Source organism: Elaeis guineensis, chromosome 6 (genome assembly GCF_000442705.2).
Source record: "Elaeis guineensis isolate ETL-2024a chromosome 6, EG11, whole genome shotgun sequence".
NCBI lineage: Eukaryota > Viridiplantae > Streptophyta > Magnoliopsida > Arecales > Arecaceae > Elaeis > Elaeis guineensis.
In genome coordinates, this window is record NC_025998.2 from 21,373,356 (window position 1) to 21,393,974 (window position 20,619).

A 20,619-nucleotide genomic window follows, 5' to 3' on the forward strand; every position below is an offset into this window, starting at 1 on the left:
TGGTTAAGCCATAACCGTCAAAATCTGCCTTCCCAAGCCGAAATGATAACCTGCCTCAAGCCACTCATCCCTCATAGATGCGATAGAATCCATGCGATGTCGAATCATACTAATAATTAAGGCACAATTTACGAAGCGACACATCGGATCAGCATCGAAATCCATGAAGCGATGCATCAGTTTACTTGCAGAAACTATGAAGCGACAAGATGATTTATATAAAACACCAGTAGCTTGGATTCACTAGCTCGGACAGTGTCGAGGACTATTTTCGAGGAATGCTACTTCCTTTGTCTGAGACAAATACCAAGGTAGACTCCCAATGACGAACATCGTTTGGATGTCCTGATAAAGAAGTAGATGACTTTATTAGATTGTTCATGGACATTATCCTCGGCTATATGCCGAGGACATCAATGCACTACCATTGACTCAGTGGTCGGACTAGTGCCGATGACTTTTGTTGATGACTCATTAAGACCACCATAGAGAGACAGGACAAAATGCTCTTATCAGCTTCCGTCCGACCTTTGGCTCGAATGCTTACCGACTGCAAAGTTGGAATCTTGCCGACAAACTTGGGATGAGGTCTCACAGATGATACCAATACATATATATCTAACAAGAAGCTTCGGTTGTGTGTCGATTTCAGGCCACTAGCCTATTCTATCACGTGGACAACTAATTAAAATCTTCTAACAAACTCTCAGAATATAGGTACCATCCACTATTAACAATCCTGATTTGTGGGCTAGTGGGCAGATTTTCTATCCTAACGGCTCGATGGATCGTGATCTAACCTAATGACCTACAACTCCATCTCTATACGGAGAGATAATGAGAAGAATTTTGAAGTGAGCTTAATTCCAAAGAGAGAGAGAACATCCCTATGTTCTGTGCACTCGTCTCTTCTATCTTTTTTATGTTTTTTTTTTTTTTTATTGTTTTTAAACTTCAACTGATTTAAGTATCAAAAAAAATTTATTAAAAAATTTTTAATATAAATAATATTTTAATTTTCAAATCGATATCTATCCTCAATCATATCTACTTCAATTAAAATCTTGCGGCAACAAGAATCATTGCCCATCTTTGAGAACTTCTGTTGGGGGTATTGGCACGTAGAAGTAAGGAAGCCAACCGAAACATTACCAGAGGAAACTCTGCAAATCAAGATTCAAGAGGTCCCTTGTGGAAATGAAAGTAAATGTGACTTGGACGTACCAACGGAGTGCGGCAAAACAAAGCCACCTGATATCTTATTCTTCTTCTTTATCTGAAGCCACGCCCTGGGCACCTTTAACATCCTCCAAATAATTCAACTGATTTGACGTAACTGGACCGACCCTTGTTTCTCAATGTGTTAGATGCGAAAATTGGATTCAGAAGGAAAATTGTTTCTGTTAGAACCCAGAGAACATCTCAGACTTCTCTAAGTTTTCTCAGCACTCGTTTGTTTCGTGTGCCGTAGAGAAGAAAAAAATAATTTTTAAAAAATAAAAAAAAAATTATTTAATTAAAATTTAAAAAAAATAAAAAAATTATTAAAAGATACTCCATATGTTTTATGGAAAGTAAAAATTTATGAAAAATATAAATTTTGAGATTTTTTGTAAGATAAAAATTGATAATTTTTTTTATAAATATATTTTTTTAAAATATATAACTGAAATTTTACAAAATATCAATAGATGATTAGGATGAAATACTAAATAATGATATATTTTTAATATTTATATTAATATATCATAAAATTAATATTAATATAAATATTTATAATATTTTAATATTTTTATTAATATAATATTTTTATTGTTATTAATATAATATTTATATTAATATGTTAATATTTATATTAATATAATATTATGTTAAGTATTACATTTATATCTATATTAATAAATTTATTATATTAAAATATTAATATAATATAAATATATATTAGTATTATATTAAAATAATAAATTATTATGATCTAATATTATATTATAATATATTAATATTATATTTATATTAATATAAATATAATATTATTATTTATATAAAATTTGAGAGTACAGAGATTTAGTTTTATATATATTAAAAATATAATAAGTATTTTATATATATCTATTAAGAATATAATAAATATTTTATATTTTTTTTTAAAAAAAATAGATATTCAATCAAACATAAGTCACTTTGCTATGAATCATTTTTTTATGATTAATTAAACATATCAAAATTATACTTTCAAAAAATTATTTTTTAAAAAATTATTTTTTTTAAAAAAAATTGTAAATCAAATGAGTCCTTGGGTGGTGAGGATGCCTTTCTACGTTATCCTGCAATAAAGATCGTCTTGCTGGACCTTCTATGTTTAAAGACTTCAGATTGTTGAGAAGTGTTTTGTGCATCGTGAGCAGTGCGTATCATTCATAGTGGTTGGCTCACATGTGGGCCGGATATGTATTTAAAAAAAAAATTTTTTCTTTTGACCTTATGTATGGATCAATCATCACGGATGATGCGTGTGGTGCACAAAGCATTTTTCGAGATTGTACGTGAAGCATAAGCAATTTTAGTGGAAGTGCTTTATAGCCCAGTTGTCCGAGAGAATAGCGTGTAAGGGTGGGTCAGATAGTCAAGTTGCGTCAATTTGGTATTAAATGCAAAAACAAACTCATTTAAATTGATTTTTTAAAATCAAAATCAAACCTGTCGTCATCAAAAATTAATTAGAGTTGGTCCAAAAGCTCGGTTCAGTTTATTTGGTTAATATTCAGTAGATTGGATTAAATGGGTTGGACCACATCTAAACAAAAAACTTTAATATTATATAGAGTTGATGTTCAATGGATTAGACTGGATGGGCTATGCTTAGAACTAGCAAAATATAATTCGATCTATCAATCCAATCCATATTCGATCCATCATAAATAGATTTGGATTTAAGCTAAAACTATTTGAATTATAAATAGATCAACTTATTTAACCTGTTTAATATTTAGATCGAATTTGAATTTCAGATATCTAATCCATTTAACATATTTAATTTATTTAATATTTAAATTAGCTTAAGTCAAATAATATGTTTAACCCATTTAATCTATTTAATTTATTTAAGATCTATTTAATCTATTTAATCTATTTCTGACCTATTTAACTGATCTGGTTAATATGTTTAACCCATTTAACTTCATTTGACTTGTTTAATAAACAGATTACATGGATCGAATCAGATTATCTGTTTAATAAATAAGTGGGATTCAGATCTGAATTTTTGATCTGTTTAACAAACAAATCAGATTTTAGGTTGATAATTTTTTGATTCGATCCACATTGATCCGATCCATATCCAATCCAAGCCCACCCAATTACCATCCCTAACTATGCTAAGTCTAAACATAAATATTTCATTTTATGTATAAGATAAAATTCAAAAATTAAAAAATTGACATACATACTTACATGGGCCAAGTCTGTTGGTTTGAATATATATATATATATATATATATATAAAAAAGCTTAGATTGATCTAATTTAATTCCAAATCTCGTCAGGTTTCCTACCATCTGATCTGTACGGATTTTTATATAGAAAAAAAAAAAGTTGATGGGCACTTTTTCATCTATATGGGCTTGAAAAACTATAAATAAAAAAGATCATTAATACAGATAGGTCAGAAGTCTACACATATCAAGGGTTGGTGGTCGAGTTTATATTTTTTCTGGAGCATTTCTGTCATTATCCATATATATATATATATAAAAGCTTAGATTGATCTAATTTAATTCCAAATCTCGTCAGGTTTCCTGCCATCTGATCTGTACGGATTTTTATATAGAAAAAAAAAAGTTGATGGGCACTTTTTCATCTATATGGGCTTGAAAAACTATAAATAAAAAAGATCATTAATACAGATAGATCAGAAGTCTACGCATATCAAGGGTTGGTGGTCGAGTTTATATTTTTTCTGGAACATTTCTGTCATTATCCATGACTTTATCTAAAAAAACTAATCATAAGATATTATTTAATTTTTTTTATTTGATATAGGATTAAATATATGCTCATACAAATTATATATTTTCTCCATTTAAATCCCAGCATCTTCGTATTTGTTTATAAGCTTAATGATCCACCCAATGAATTTGTGCTGCAGTATCTTCTAGTTCACATAGGCTATAGATTCAATTAGTTTTGATACCATTTGTTACAACTCACAATCTTACACAAAAAGGCTAGTTGAAAGATATTATTTGGATTTCTAGATCTTATATAAGTATCCAAGATATTCGCAACAAATAAGCAATTAAGGACTAAATACACACTTGCATGGATCTTTACAATTTTTGTTTATTTATAAAATTTATGTTTATTCTGAAGTGTTTATTTTTTTTCTATTTCTATTTATTCTGAACTTATTTGCATTTATTTTAGAAAGATTTATATTTATCGTGAAGAGATTTATCTTTATTTCATCCAAAGTTTATGTTTATCCTCTATTATTACTATTTACTGTAGGGGATACGTAAAGTGAATTATCTCATCCGAAGGTTTATGTTAATGGTCCGAGGAACATCATTTTACATCTTTCCCGTAATAAACAGCAACCTTGGATAAACACAAATTTCAAATAAAATAAATATAAATCTCTTCAAAATAAATATAAATATTTTTTAGATAAACATAAATGAGTCTAAAATAAACAAAAACAGAATAAATAGAAATACTTCAGAATAAATATAAATTTTATAATGATAAATAGAAATATTATAGAATAAATACACACCTGATATCACCCCTTCGCATTCATGGACTTCTATGATCCATGCCAAAACTGATAAACTTGGGTATAGTCTATCTTTTTCTATATATATATAGATCGGATCAATTTAAATTAGTTTTTTAAAAATTAAAATTAAAATCAGACTTATTTCTTTTAGATTCGAGCATTTCTCAAACTGACATCAAATCAAGTTTTAGAAAACGTCAATATAAACCGATCTAAACGGTGTTGTTCGAGCCAGGTTCGTGGTTTGATTTTTTTTCGTGGATTGATTTTTTTTTTTTTTTCAACATCCTTAAAGGAATGCACTCAAATATCCTCAGCAACTTGATTGACTTTACTGTTTCGAAATTTCGTTCTCATAACGACCTACCTAACGTAGACGTCCATAATTTTCGCAGCATTGAAGAAATAAAATATGAAGTCTCCCCTTCATATCCAATTCATTCAATGACTATACCTCTTCCCGCTGAATTAGAACGATAATTTACTAGTCGAGCTGTCACAACCACCCCGAGTCGTTGTCCACGTTCAAACCAAGTTCTTTCGCTTCTGCCCCTGCTTCATGTTCTCCCATCCCCGTATCGCTCCTTATCCGGTCCGATCTCCTCTGTTAAAGAAATAATCCACCCCTGCCTTCTGGAAAGATATGCATTATGCTTTTCTGGACTATTTTTTACTTTGCGGTAGTTGTAGCAGAGATTTAAATACCAACATGGCCAGTCCGACCCGGTCACAAGGGGAAGTTTAAAAAAGAAAAAAATAGCAAAGAAACAGACAAACAGAGCGCTGTGGTCTCCAACATGATGCTTTTTTTTTTTTTTTCCTCAGAAAATAATATGGTAAAGAGTAACAGCATCCGCCATTCCTGCTCCCTTGGTCGAAGTCGTCCCACTAGATGATTCTCTCTCTCTAGCCCTCGCACTCCATTGGTTTCAACGTATCGCTGTTGTTGGCATCGGTGCAGTTAATGTTTTCGTCTGCATGCTCCTCTGTTTGTTTCGTCTCCTCTACCCCAAAGTCGTCTCTTCTCCTGTACGGCCCCCAGTCCGCTCTCATCTTCACTGAGATAACCCGCAGCCCACCGCCCCCAGGGAAACAAACAAAAGACTACCCTTTCTTCTTCTCCTCCCTTTTACTCATTCCCTTCTCTCCTCTCCTTTTCTTTCTGTTTTCCCTCCCCTATTTATTTATATCGGGGGACCAGCGGGGAAGGAGGAAGGCGTCTCTCTCTCTCTCTCTCTCTCTCTCTCTCTCTCTCTCTCTCATTCTTCCTTGTGCCAGTGTTAGATGTGGTGGCATTGGGGCTCCTGATGGGGAACTGCCAGACTACCGTGGCCACCGCCACTAGCGACACCGGTACTTCCGTCGCGGCTAGGAGGAGGAGGAACGGCGCCGGCTGGTGGAGAGGAGGGAGCAATTGGTCGAAGTTGCTGCGGGAGGACCAGCTGTATTTGGTGCCGGGTAGGATCTTCTCGAACGAGGGCAGGAGCAGCACCTCCTCCATCTACACCCAGCAGGGCCGCAAGGGCATCAACCAGGATGCCATGATCCTTTGGGAAGTAAGAAACAACGACCAAAGCCCTTCCATTACTCCTTCCCTTCTCTTCCTCCACTGCTATCTTTGTTCGTTTTCTCTTTTTTTGAAGTATCGTTGATTGATTGATTCGTCGATGAAGGATTTCGGCGTGGAAGGCGGCGTCCTCTGCGGTGTGTTCGACGGCCACGGTCCGCTGGGCCACCTCGTGGCGCGCAAGGTCCGGAATGCCCTCCCTCTTAGGCTCCTCTACTCTCTTCCCCTCGGCGGCGCCGCCGCCCGCCGCACGGGACTCGGATGTCTCGGGAGGAGGCGCGCTCCTCTGGCTCCTGCCGGCGATGCGGAGGCGGGGAAGGAACACGAGGAGGCGGAGGAGCAGTTGTTGCTCTCAGCTTGGAGAGAGGCGTTCGTGAGGTCGTACAAAGCCGTGGACAAAGACCTCCGTTCCCACCCCACTCTCGATTGCTTCTGCAGCGGCACCACCGCCGTCACCCTGCTCAAGCTGGTGCGTTCCACTCTACCCCACATCTTAACCTTCTTCAACCCTACCTCCCCTCCCTCCCTCCTGATACCCTGAGGTTCTTGGCTTGGTATGTTTAGGGCTCCAAGCTTTATATTGGCAACATTGGCGATTCTCGTGCGGTCTTGGGGTCCAAGGATGACAGCAGTGGCTCCATTGTCGCTGTGCAATTGACGGTCGACCTCAAGCCTGATCTCCCAAGTATGAAATCCATTTCTTTTCCTCTCCTTGGTTGACTTGAATTTTGTTAGATTCTGCTGTGTGCCAACTTTTGCTGCCGGTCCATCTGCTGCAGGAGAAGCCGAGAGGATCAAACGGTGCAGGGGCAGGGTGTTTGCGCTGCAGGATGAGCCCGGGGTGCCGAGGGTATGGCTGCCATTTGACGACGCTCCTGGTCTGGCTATGGCTAGAGCTTTTGGGGATTTCTGCTTGAAGGATTATGGAGTGATTTCCGTGCCGGAGTTCTTCCACTGGACGCTCACGGAAAGGGACCAGTTTGTCGTTCTTGCATCTGACGGCGTGAGTTGCCTCTCTCTTCTTTGTAGATGGGCATTCGAATCCTGCCATTCATGTTTAATTTCTATTGAATATCTGCCATTCGATCGTTGACATATGCTCTTGTATCGATGCTTCAAATATACATACAGAAAACCACACAATTGCATTGCTAGTAGATGACAACACAGCATTATTCTCTTTGATTTGCATGCCTTTGAACTTGCTTTTAAGTGAAGTTAGCATTCCTGAAAACTTCAAGCTCACAGATGCAAAGAGCTTGTAAAAACTTCGAGTTTACATGGAAGGAACAAGTGGTCTTAAACAAATGTTTGACCATTCGCTTGTGTTTCAACTTGATTGCTTAACTGTCATCTCACATGGCCATTTGTCTAAACAATAATAGCGTTGGATATAGTGCTCACTGCTCTGTTTGCTGGCATACATGCATTCTATTTATTAATTAACTTGGGCATGAAATCTCATCATGGAATGCCTTCAGCCGCTGATGGCACCAGTCCATGAGAAGTAGCACACAGAAACTACCAAGTTATACACGATATTGGTTATGGTCTAGTCTTGGCAGCAGATGAGATGTAACTGCAATATGTGGAAACCTATGACTAAATAGGAGATGATAAGAGCCATTGCAAGATAATGGGGCTTGTGAAAGAAATTTTGGTTGGACAGAAGAATGGATGAGCTTGGTAGGGCCACAGCCGACTTTATCATGTATGTTTTAGACATTGACAATATCTAGCTGTTTGGTTCAGATAGATCTACAGGATCAATGAATAGTACGTAGAAAACTCTACAAATTCCATAGAACCCAGTTTTTCAAGAAACTTCATTCAGAGATTAGCTTAAATTTCAATAAATCACAAGAAGCGGAAACTAATTTGACTTTGATGCATGCGTCTAGCCATTAAGCTTAGATACCACAGACTTCTTGAACTGATGCATAGCATTGATTGTGCTCCTTTGGAATGCATCTAGTGACAGTAAGAAGCACCACAGCCAGAGTATCCTCAGTAGGCCATTGAGAGTGATATCCATGCTTAAAAGTTTGAAGATGGGGCAACTGTTACAAGGAATGCTGTTTTACCATATTTAACCCCGAAAACAGTTCTCCTAGCCATAGTGCTTAGCTGATCAACCTGCCTCTTTGTAACGGGCCATATTATATCTAACTCTAAGCAAAGAGAGACCATCCCCCACACCCTCCTCTCCCTCTCCTTCTTCCTCTCTCTCTCTCTCTTGTATTCGTGTAGGTTCAAATACCAAGGAGATCAGGTGGATGGAGTGGCCAAGTGAATGAACAGCAGTGGCAAGCATGATCAACTTTCTTACCCCCTCCTTCCTTTTCTCCTTTCATTTTTCCTTAATTTTTCTTAGAATATAAGCTTATGATCTGGAGAAGATGCCCTTATCCAGGGAGGATAGGTAGTGTCCGCATGACCTTCCACTATCTTAACCAGTTGTTGATTGGTAGACTAGTTTATAGGGTATTTTCCTTAGGTTTGAGCCTTTAACATGCCTGGTACTAATTGGTGGCTCCATTAGACCCTTTTAGACACCCTTTGTTGAAATAGCTTTCAACCTTTCTTTTATCTAATTCAATGACAGAAAGGATCCTGCAATCCTGCCCACATCACTGAACCATTTTTCTCTTCCTTATTATGATTAAATGTCAAAGTCATGTGACCAATCAAGTCCGTTCTTTGTTTAATGACATACACAGATCTTCTTAGGTGCTTGTTAACACTATCCAATATTACATTAATTGGATGTCCTTCACCACTGCATCATGTTATTTAACACTGAAAGTATTCTTGTTCTGAAATGATCATTGATGTTCAGATTTTCTCTGGGAATGTAAAGGTTTGATTGACCAATTAGCTTTTCTTGTGGCTAGGATCTAGGAAATGCACGTGGCAATCTATCATCTAACTTCTAGATCATATGATGCATTGTAAGAATTAGCATTGCTAGTTGACAGATGCATTAGAACAGGGTTTACTAGGCTGCAAGTTACACAATTTTTACAATCACTAGGATCAAAAATAGGCATGATGATTTGTAAACATGGCAGGCTAATACTAGTGAATTTCATTTCTAATACAAAATATAGGCCATATTAACCATCATTGAAATATATTCTGGTCTGTCAAGGAACCCTTTTATAAACTCAATGTGTTGCTTGTTATGGTCAAGAGTTGTAAAATTACAAGTTAACTATTTGAATTCAGGAGATTTAGGTGTGCTTGTTTTACTCTCACCAGCCACAAATTCCTCATTTTTAAGAATATTTATGTGGAGATAATGCAAAAATAGTAAGCCACAATCCCATGATATGCAAGAAAGAAAGATGCTTGAGATCTTATCAGACTTGAACAGAGATGGGCATTTTGACTAACAATATAGAGAGAATGCAGGGAGGGAGTCTTGTTAATTCATATAATAGTTTTGTCCTCAGGTAGCAAAATGAGAAGATATTGAGTCGATGATAAATTTGCCCAAGAACATTTAAGTACTAAATAGGAAAAACCGTAAAAAATAGTATAATCTAGAGATTTTAATGTCCGATTTCTATTCTTCTGCAAGGTAACTGAACCAGCTAAGAACACTTATATTCACCAGGTTTTCCATGTGTGTGATGCTAAATTAATGGGTTTTTCTCTACATGACCAATGCCTCTCTCCTTGCTACTGTCTGTGACTATGCTTTTGCTATAACAGTATAGCCAATCCTCTGTGCATTGTTTTCTAATTGTCATGCCCTTGTTCATCTTTGTTTTTAATATGCTGTATTATAGTGTTGATACTTAAAGAGTGGATGTGTTGTTTTTGCTTGGTTGAAAAAGCCAAGTGGCTGACATATTGGAACTTTAACAGTGATGAATACCTATGGAACAGCGTTATATCTGCTTTGAATCCTAATTATATGTACATAGACAGGAGTGACTTTGTTTTCCTCCAATTAACAAGAGCAGCTTTTCAAGTGATGTTCATGACAAACCATAATCAGTATGCAAATTTATGGTGTTATAATTGCTTTTAGTGGGATAGGCATGTGGCTTATGCCATAGTTGGTTTAATCAAAGAATGTAGATTAAACTTATATTATTATACATCATATAAAAGAAGCAAAATGCAGATCACTTCTCTGATTACTAAATATAAATTTGACAAATGAGTTAGTGACTAGAATCATGATGGCTGGAACAGTACCATGATGCGGAGTCTTTTTAGTGGTATTTACTGATATATCCAGCTATTATTCTATCTGATAGGCAAGCATTCTATTCAACTTGGTTGAGTTTATCTCAATTAAAAAGAAGCCCTGTCTATTGTAGTCTTGGTCATAAAAAGAATCAGAAGCCAAAGGAGTTCAGATGTCTTTACAACTACGTTTAGTTCTTCCCTTTAACTGCTCTTTGCCCCATTTGTTAGGATTTGTTCACAAGTTATAATCGACTCTATGAAGGAGATAAGACTCTCTTGTGATGTATTTTTATAAGTTTATGGAGTTGATGAAATTGTTTTTATCTGTTGTTCAAGCACTTTGATCACTAAATATTTTTCTTAAGTACTAGTTGAATAATTTTTACCTGAAGGAAGATATGATACAGTAACGTTCATAGTTAAATCCCAGATATGATTATCCACTAAACCAGCTCTAAGAGTGGACATTGCAGGTCTGGGATGTGCTTAGCAACAAAGAAGTTGTGGATATTGTGTCATCATCTCCCACTCGATCATCAGCTGCAAAGTTTGTGGTTGAAGCTGCTGCTCGTGAATGGAAGCTTAAATACCCTACCTCAAAAATGGATGATTGTGCAGTGGTTTGCTTGTATTTTGATGGAAAAATATATTCTGAATCTGAATCTGTGGAGAATAGCACAACTAGTATGGCCAACTGCACTTGTGAGGGCTCCGTAGTCGAATTGAACGAAGCACACAACCAAGAACCCACCTTGGATAGAAATTTCACAGTGAGGTCAGCAGGAAACACTAGAATATCTGTTGTGGCTGATGAAAACAAAGCAGATAGCATGGAGGACCAGAGTTGGTCAGGTCTGGAGGGAGTAACACGAGTCAACTCCCTTGTTCAGCTTCCAAGATTTTTGGATGAGAAGGCGACTGTCTGATGCTTGTTGGGAATTTCCTAGTTCTGTTTGATCCATCACCATGCAACCTTAGTTCCTCTTATGGAGTTGAGTTGTAAATTTTGCACAATTATTGAGCAGTGCGGAGGTTTTGTTAGAACGTTTTGTCCGCCTTAGTTCATGGGAAACGTTAAACCTGTGTAGGCTGGAAAAACTTTTTGCTGCTGTTTGTCTGATTGCGTCCACTGGATGAATCAGTCAAGTAAACTGGTCCCAGAGTATGTGAGCCTCACGTTGACACGTATGAGTGGTCTCCAAAACCACCTACATGATTGAGTGTCCTTCAACACCGTTGATCGATGGCACGTGTCGTGACCCACTTTTCCAATTCAACCTCATCCTCGTGCCAGACGATTTAGCTGCAGTTGAATTCTAAGGAAGGAAAACCATGGTCAAGCCCTCAAATCTGCACGCTAGTCTAAAAATGACATCAAGGATGTGAAACATCCCGGAAGGACTAATTCTTTTTGAGGTAAATCCTGGGACTACTTTACCCCGTTGTTTCGGGGGCCTTCCTACAAACTGTAACTATTTTCAACTATGTAACAGGCATGGGATGCAAAATGGTATGATGGGTTCCGGTGACATATGTCGATGATGTTTTTTGCAATAAATGATTATTATAGCATTAAGAAAAATGAGCATGGTTTAGGTCCCCTATATTTCAGCAAGAGAAAGATTCCTCCTGTGGGATGTCCTTCATGGCTGATCTTAAGATTCATGCACCTTAGAAGATGCAATAAAAACTATTGGTGGATATGAATGGATGAAGGTCATCATATACCATGCACGAATCTGAAAGCCAGAGGAAACACTTTGGAGCAGTGCCAAGTCCATAATAAGATGATCCCTTTAACAAGGTTTTGACTCAAAATAAGAGTTAGTCGGGTCCCATAAGTTGGCCAAGTCTTATTTCCTTGTGGTTGATTTCAGCAATGCCCTGAAAACACCAGGGCCAGGTTTAGAGCTTTTAAATAGGTTCCTCCAGGTCCAAGGTTCATCCTACCAGGACCAGCTAGCCTCATTTACTGAAATTTGGTTCAACAAAAACTACTCGACTACCTTGGTTGGGTTAGCCTGTCTCCACCAATGCACCCACATATCAAGGATACTTTGCTGGGCCTAGACGGCAACACTATATTTTTCAGGTCTGGGTTGAGCACTTGCATCGAGGTGGCTTTCAGAACATAAGAAAACGACAACTCGTTAGATATTTGTCGGCTTATTTCGGTGAGTACGCAACTAGAATCTACCGACCCGCATGGTCGCAATTAGATCCCAGATGTGATAAATGGAATCAGATAATAGCAAATGTAATATATTTTTCTTGGTCTGCAACAGCAAATAAAATAATATTTAAAAGATCACAAAGCAGCACGACAAAGTGTGACCTAAGTTCATAGGCATCATCGTTCATTGCTTGGCAAAGTGTCAAAAAAATAAAAAAAGGTTCTACAGAACTATAGCAATTATGATGACCAAGTTCTGTCGAACAAGGTTAACAGCTTTAGCGTAGTTCGGTACGATACTTATCCACCCTTATTTGTTTATATCCATAATTTAATTTTAAGTCATGTAACGGATCCCATCTTAATGTTCGTATGTCCGGCCATATGTATAAGTTGGGTTTGCTTGCAATATATTATTGCTGGCAGCCAATCTGGTACTGAAGTGAGCGGTTCTATAGTGATTGAAGTTTGACACCGCACCAGATGGAGGAGAATATGTAAATCAAATTTTTTATTAGAATTATTTTTAGCAGAGATCTTACGAGACTCAATTTAGTTATCAGAGAATTGTGGAAAGAGGAAAGAGATTGGAGCCTGAGAGTTTATTTGAAGATTCCCTATTTGACCAATTTTGAAAAGAAGAGCAGGAGTAGTGGAAAGCGCCATGTTGCTTCTATCTTATTTGAACGGGGTGAGTGATTTAGAGCACATCTGAAATATAGAATAGATAAGATAATTATTCGATATATACCTTCTGCTGTAAATTTTGATCTCTTATCTTGGCTCGATATGATCCGAGCTGACTAGATCAGCATCTGACCGAGGTTCAAAAAATATTGAATATGTTCGAGATAAACCTTCATCCAGTATCACAACCATATCCAATCCAACAATTTTTAGAAAAAAATGAAAAAAAAAAAATCTGACATTCACATAACAATCTAAGTAAAATTGGTGATTGAGAATCTAATATCGATGGTTTAAATTATTGGATATAATCTATGATTTTTAAATTACTTATTATTAAAATAATATATAATTTAAAATTTTTTAATATATATTTTATATATTTATTTACATCCTATTCCAACAACTTAACCGGTAGCTGAGCTACATGGACAAGGCCCGGGGGATGAGTTTGGATAAGTCGAAATTATGTAGTTCTTGTTAAACTTAATGGGTTCAGCTATAATACTCCTACTAAACATGGATCTTAAGATAAGTCAATGGTGAGATACAGTGATATACTTTTTATTATTATTATTATTTAATAAAATAATGATACATCTGAGAATGAAAGTGGCATGGATATTATCCGTTTGGATTTTTTTTCATATCCAAATCAATCCAGATATGGATGAAAATTTAAGAATTTGATTAATATCCATATCCGTCAAAGAAAACTAATATGAATATAGATAGACAACTATCCAACCTGTATTCGAATATCCGAATATATATGTAATCCTATATAATTTTATATAGTATTTATTAATTTTTAAAAAAATATACAACTATATAAATATATTAGTAACTTAATTTATCATCTATTTAGTAATATTTTTGATTATGTAGTCACAAAGTTTAATTATGTGAGTCATACATTTAATTATATCTATATTTTTAATTTCTGAATTATATTTATATCTATTTAAAATAAATATGAATATAAATTTTTATATATGAATAATATCTATATCTATATTTATATTCGTTAAACAAAATAAATATGAATATGAATATAATCGTATTCGATCCATATTCGAACTGCTTTCAGCCTTAGATACACCTTTATTTGGGCTAGATTGTAGGCACCATACAATAGCCAGCCCCCGCCCCCCCCCCCCCCCCCCCCCCCCTCTCTCTCTCTCTCTCTCTCTCTCTATATATATATATATATATATATATATATATTAAAAATATTTTGGATCAGATCAATGACGCTGGGATGAGATGCTGGAGAGACCACCACCAGACTTGTTCTGAAAACGAGTGGCAGGGGTCCGATTCCGCGTGGTTTGGACCTAGTTCCGCAGAAGTCAGGCCCGAAAGGTAAATCCTAGAGACCAAGCGAGTGGCGACGTGCAGAAAAGTCAAAATCGTTGCTCGGGCCATCCTCCACGGAAGAATTCCATTACTCTGGAATGGTCAAACAGCGGGCCTGGTCAGAATAACCCAGCAGGAAGCTGCATGCCGGATTCTTCCGGTCTACCACGAAATAGTAGAAGCCGATGGATGGTAACAAGTTTCAAACAGATATATATACCAGAAGAAGAAGAAGCAAGCAAGTTCCAAATAGCCAAGAAACGAAGAGGAAATACAGTCAATGAATCACCGCAGCACTAGCGAGCCACTGAGAGCTAGACCGCCTCCCCACCAGGGGCCTGAGGCGGAGGCGGAGGCTCCGGCAAGGCCGCCCATCCCGAGGCGGCCGAACCGTCTCGTGCCCTCCTCCTCTCTGAGGCTTCGGGTGAAGCCAGGGTGGTGGTCGTCTGAGGCGGACCTAAACGAGGCGGCGGCGGCGGCGGCGGCAAGGCTTTGGATCTTGAGCCGGCAATCGGGGTGCCGAGAGCTACTGAAGCGAGCGCTGTCGCCTCCCGTCCGTCGCGGAAGTTCTCCACGTGCTCCGCCGAGTGGTGGCCTGAGGCGGTGGAATTTCCGCTCCACGCCCAGTCGCCTCTCGAACATGTCCTTGTATCATTAGATATATTCCATGGGATTTTTTTTTTCCCATTCTTTTTTTTTTTTTACATATTTTATTTTGTTAAGTGTACAAAGCAACCGGATGCAAGTGTTTGCTTCCTCCATTAAATTGTTTTTTGAAAAACACTCATTCTTTTTGTATCAGCTATAACAAAATTTGTTAAATGAAGGAATTCGGCGATGTCTCCCTTTTTTTTATTCTAAAATTAAATTTCTATCACTGATTGTCTTCTCGGAAAATGTTGGAAGTGTTATCCATGTCTATTGGAAGAGGGGGAAAAAAAGAAAAACTCGTTCTGCCTTTTTCAGCAGCGAAAAGCGCAGCACCAAGCGAATGAATAATTTACTCGAGTAGATAAATCCAACGTTAATTTGCACTACAGATATTGTACTTTACTCGTGCTGCACTTGTTTTCGTTGTTTCCGATCAGCTTCCTCTTTTTTGTTTTTTGTTTTATTGTTTTATTTTATTTATTTATTTATTTATTTGATGGTAAGGTCAGATTCCTCTGTTATCGACTCTGTCTCGGTATCTGTATCTCAGGAAGGGGGGCTCTCCTCACTTTGTTTCAGATCAGGTTATATATATATCTCGGACAAGCTGAATGCTCTCCCACTTCTCTATTTTTCTATTCTTTCTTTTGTAATCCTCTGTTATTATACTATCTACTCAGTAAATGACGGGTGGCGCTTTTGCGTACTTTACCTTCGGAAAAAAAGAAGACAGTCTATTTTTATCCGCTTTTGCACCTCGTACATCATGCATCATAAAGCGAGAGGTGACCATTGGCAATCAATAATCTATGGGACGTCAGGTCTGCCCTGTTCTCGTTGGCATTCATGTTCCGAAACTCTCAGGAAACTCAAGGTTTATCTTTGCCGATCATTCATGGATATCACTACATTCCCATGACATCCGAATGAGTAGCGAATCATCTTTCTTGTCTTTTTTTTATTTTTACACTTTCTCTTTCTATATAGTGGGAATAAGTTTATGCCTCAGAAATTTCGCTAAAAGAAATTGCCCTCCCTAGCTCCTTGCTTAGGCTGCCCTGCAGTACTTGTTTGATAGGACAGATGTTGACTGAGTGATTCCTTTAAGCGAGATTTCTGTTACTAAGGATACATAATGCCAGTAATGTGGAAACCAAATCAAAGGGCTACCGGTCAATTTGTCAAAGCAGTAAACCCAAGATGGAGTCATAAGGAAGGCGAACAGCGTATTTTTTGAGCCCTCAATTTTTATCCTGAAATGGAGAGGGTGGGATACTTCCCAGTTTTATTGATATATTCTATTTACAATATGTTCACACATCTACAATGGTGGTCCCACCTAACGAGACTGGGCTTTTGGAGCCTTCAATTGAAGAGCCAAGAACACGAAACAAGAAAAGGCATGGTGTGAATTTTGCACCGCAGAACACGGTATCATCATGAATAACCACTACATCATTCATCGCATAGACAAACAGTTCTTCATCACCATAACTCACTCTGGAAATGAATGAAAGCCGTCCATCTTCTCAATGGATAATATGATAGGTGTTGCACAAAAGTTATACTGCAGAGGATCCGAAACTCAAAAAATACAATAGGATGATTGTCTGAACACATGAAATTCTTCGATTCAAAGAGTTGCTTGCTGGCAAGAATGCACGTGATTATTTGTCCTGCCGCAGGCTGGGTTAGGTTGCCAGAGTCCGAGAGAGTATGGTGAAACATTGATGCGGTCGGATCCTATCCAGCTAATCCATTAGAGGAACAGCCAGCTTGGTTACGCCTATCCATTTACTTGTTCTGACCCGGGCACTCACTGGCTTGCGTGAAGGGAAATGTGAAGCTTTTGTTATGTCTGGTGGGCTCAAGCACACTTCACTGCTTTCTTGTTGTGCCCGAGCTAGCTTCACAAGCACCAAAAATTGGGACACGATCTCATTAAAAGGACAGTTATTGCACATGAGAGCCGTCTCTATGAGAAGCATGTTAAGAGGGACACTTGTGGAGCCCAGCAAAAAACATGCATTGGAGTTCGTCCCTTTTCTCTCAGGTTACTCCCCAAAACTAAAGTTTCTTTAAGAATAACCTGGCAGCTGGGTTCATAGGATCCTCTAAACTCAGGGATACGTTGATCTCCGTGAAAATTAGATATGTTGATATGATAATAAAGCTCAACCCAAATCTAAGACTAGCCTGTATTGTTAAATCCAGAATGCTGTAGTTCTTCCTATGATTGCACTACAACATCCATTACTCCCTTCACATAATGAAGCCGTTCCATTGAGAACTTAAGCATAAAATTGCAATTGTATTTTGCATGCTCAAAAAAGAAAAAGCAAAAGAAGAAAGAAAGAAAGTTGCAATTATTTTTGCATGACAGTATTCATATTCCATTGCAAAAGTAGTTGGCTGTTGAACCTATCTGTTGCAATGGAAGATCACTTGCTCTGGCTTTGTGCTTCCCACCTCCATCGCAACGTCGTGTCTCCTGCCCAACTATTATGAGATTTCCTCACATCATTTTCCTATATCTTTCAGCAGGATATTTTGCAATTAAACCATGTCGTGGAATTAATTAAAATTTAAAATAAGGGAAAGATCGAGCACACATGACATACTTCCTGTGAATTCTATTAGTGATGTGAACTTGAATCAATATCATGACATTGGTATTCTGAATTATGATGTAGAAGTCCTACTAAAACTCACTCATTACCTCTAATTATTTAGGTGACATGTTATATTAATACCTCCTAGTATATGATATGTGCTTCCTGAATTGTTACTAATCGTGAATGTACTCTTGAACATTCATGTGTCACATTAGATATCATGAACTTCTTATGCCAACGCAACGCCAGCTTCATCAAAAAAGACATGAGCTTCTTCTCCTCCTTTTAAAACATAACTAGTAAGGATGCACCATGTAAGAAAACACATTGGATCCTCCAATAGTAAATTTATTGAGTGTTCTATGTTGTTAGATAACATGGGGTGATAAATTGAACCACGAGAAATGGAGGCTAGTAAATTTGGAAGTACATGGCAGTTCTTCAAGCAAAGTAAAAAAAATCCTCAAAGATTGCACTGAAGTGACCAAACAGAGACTTAATAGAACAGAAAGAGAAGTCGGCAGTTGACTGAAAAATCTCATAACTCACCGCAATTTTTCATCCAACTCTTGAAACAATACTTCTATATAAGAAGTCCATACTCCACTATTCCATTCATCATCACCACAGCCTATTCTCCACTCCTTCCATAATCTTCCTATGGCGTGTTCCTCTTGCCTCTCTCTCTCCTTTCTCCTCTTGCTGATGCTATCCTTCACCCAGTTGACCATTGCTGGACGTCAAGTTCCTGCTTCCACTGACAAGAAACAGCCCGAGTGCTTCGATCAAGAAGGTACTGTTTTAATTCCTGGTATCGGACGTTACACGATTGGCAGCCACGAGAAACCTGAGATCGTTGGTCTAGACCACAGTGGACCAGCAGCTGCCAATGGACGGTATATCCCGGGAGTTGATGACACTTTTGTTCCAAACCCCGGTTTTGAAGTTCCAAATCCCTTTCATCGGTCGGTTCCTTGAACTAGCCCAATCCAACTCACCTTCTGCAGCATTATCCGTCTGTTATTGTTGGTGTTGTGGTGCTGTAGTATTTCCTGAGAGCTGTAGAAGGAATGTCTATTGGTAGGATGTTTGGTTTGAATAAGGATTTGGCTTCAGTGATTCCACTGGAGATCCTTCCAGTGTCGGCATTGTCTTAGATTGTGCTTAGAGTATATTGGTCTGGACTATAGACTGGTCATTTGGAATGTACTGTAGTTATTAAACTAGATGTATTAGAAATAAAAGAAACGGCACCTTTTCACCAAGAAACAAAGAGTTGGAACTGCAGTTTCACCATAAATATATGGAGTGATTTCCCCAGCCCAAAAGCTTTCGGCATTTAAAAGGGATCTGCCAGCCATACTTTTTAGCACTGAATCATGAGGTGGGGTTAAGGTCCAGGCAAGCGGATTGGCTAATAACCTTTCCACCTCATATAACGAGATCCATTCCAGGTTACCTGTAGCAGCAATGACTGGAGTACCTGCATCTCAACTTCTATTCCTTGTTTATGTTTGATTATGCCTGGCCAAGCGCCCACATTACATTATGAGGTCACTGCAGCTCGGCTGTAATAGATATGGCTTGAGTTTCTTGCACATTATGGCCAACCTTCTATGTTTTTCTTTCAATTTGCGTATGCTTTGCTAAGACCCCATGTTAAAGCAAGTAAGAGTAATTCCTATGGAGCAAAAATGAGGGAAAAAGGGGGGAAAAAGTGCCATCTAACATTATGGACCAAGCCAAAAAAAAAATCAACAGCCAGTGCTCGGACAACAATGAAAGAAAAGAAAAATCTCTGCCTAGAGGCCCTAGACTAGAACTTTAAGGTTAAAATTTGTAATAACTTATTTGCGGGATCATCACCTTTGGTCATTTAAGTAAGGCTCCCCTGTTTTAGTTATATCTGCGAGTTTTGTAATGCTATGGCAACCTCTCATGGATTCTCTCGACTGAAAAACATGCAATGGCAATTTGCTGGCTCTACGGTTCATAAGCTGCCTTCAGTATCCTTCATCTCATGGTTTCCTGGGGTCTTAATGATGCAAGCCTGGTATCAAATTGTTACAAATCTTATCATGATTCCCCTTGTTCTGCTAACAAAGGACAAATCTATCATATGATATAAATCAGACCATGACTAATCGACTACAGTGCCAAAATATTCTCTAACAACCACGCAATTACTAAAACAAGACACTTCAAGACATTAAATCATTGAGATGCCAACTTACGAGTTCCACTTCAAACTATATGGGCATTAAAACCACCATAAAATAGTCTGGAATCTTCACTCTTCACCAAGAAAGTAACAAGCTATAATTCCCATTTTCTACATTCAGATGACTTATCCTTTGTGCCCCCAAAAAAACACAGATTCAGAAGACTTGAAAAATACTTTGCGACCAATTCACGGAGCTGAAGTCGGATATAATGAGCCTCATAAGTTGTTGGAGAAGTAGGACTAATAAATTTCGGTTGAAAGAATTAAAGGCTATTCAATTCCTAGTTCGTAGAAAGTGAAAAGCAAATCGGTACTCGGTACTGAAGCTACTTTATTTTTAGTTTACGGTATGCGAGAGCGTCA

The 20,619-nt window shown here is 37.7% G+C and overlaps 2 protein-coding genes across 2 annotated transcripts; both read left to right on the plus strand.

The window, feature by feature from the left end:
- The first annotated feature begins 5,947 nt into the window (after positions 1-5,947).
- On the plus strand, positions 5,948-11,819 carry LOC105047001 (probable protein phosphatase 2C 64). Its single transcript, XM_010925763.4, has 5 exons — positions 5,948-6,333; positions 6,451-6,813; positions 6,909-7,029; positions 7,124-7,347; positions 11,021-11,819. Exons 1-5 carry the CDS (start codon positions 6,085-6,087, stop codon positions 11,471-11,473), a joined length of 1,410 nt encoding a protein of 469 aa, XP_010924065.2. The 5' UTR covers positions 5,948-6,084; the 3' UTR covers positions 11,474-11,819.
- A 6,625-nt stretch (positions 11,820-18,444) lies between these two features.
- On the plus strand, positions 18,445-19,978 carry LOC140858694 (putative cell wall protein). The gene has a single exon (XM_073260007.1). The coding sequence runs from the start codon at positions 18,693-18,695 to the stop codon at positions 19,008-19,010; it is 318 nt and encodes a 105-aa protein (XP_073116108.1). The 5' UTR covers positions 18,445-18,692; the 3' UTR covers positions 19,011-19,978.
- Positions 19,979-20,619: the final 641 nt, after the last annotated feature.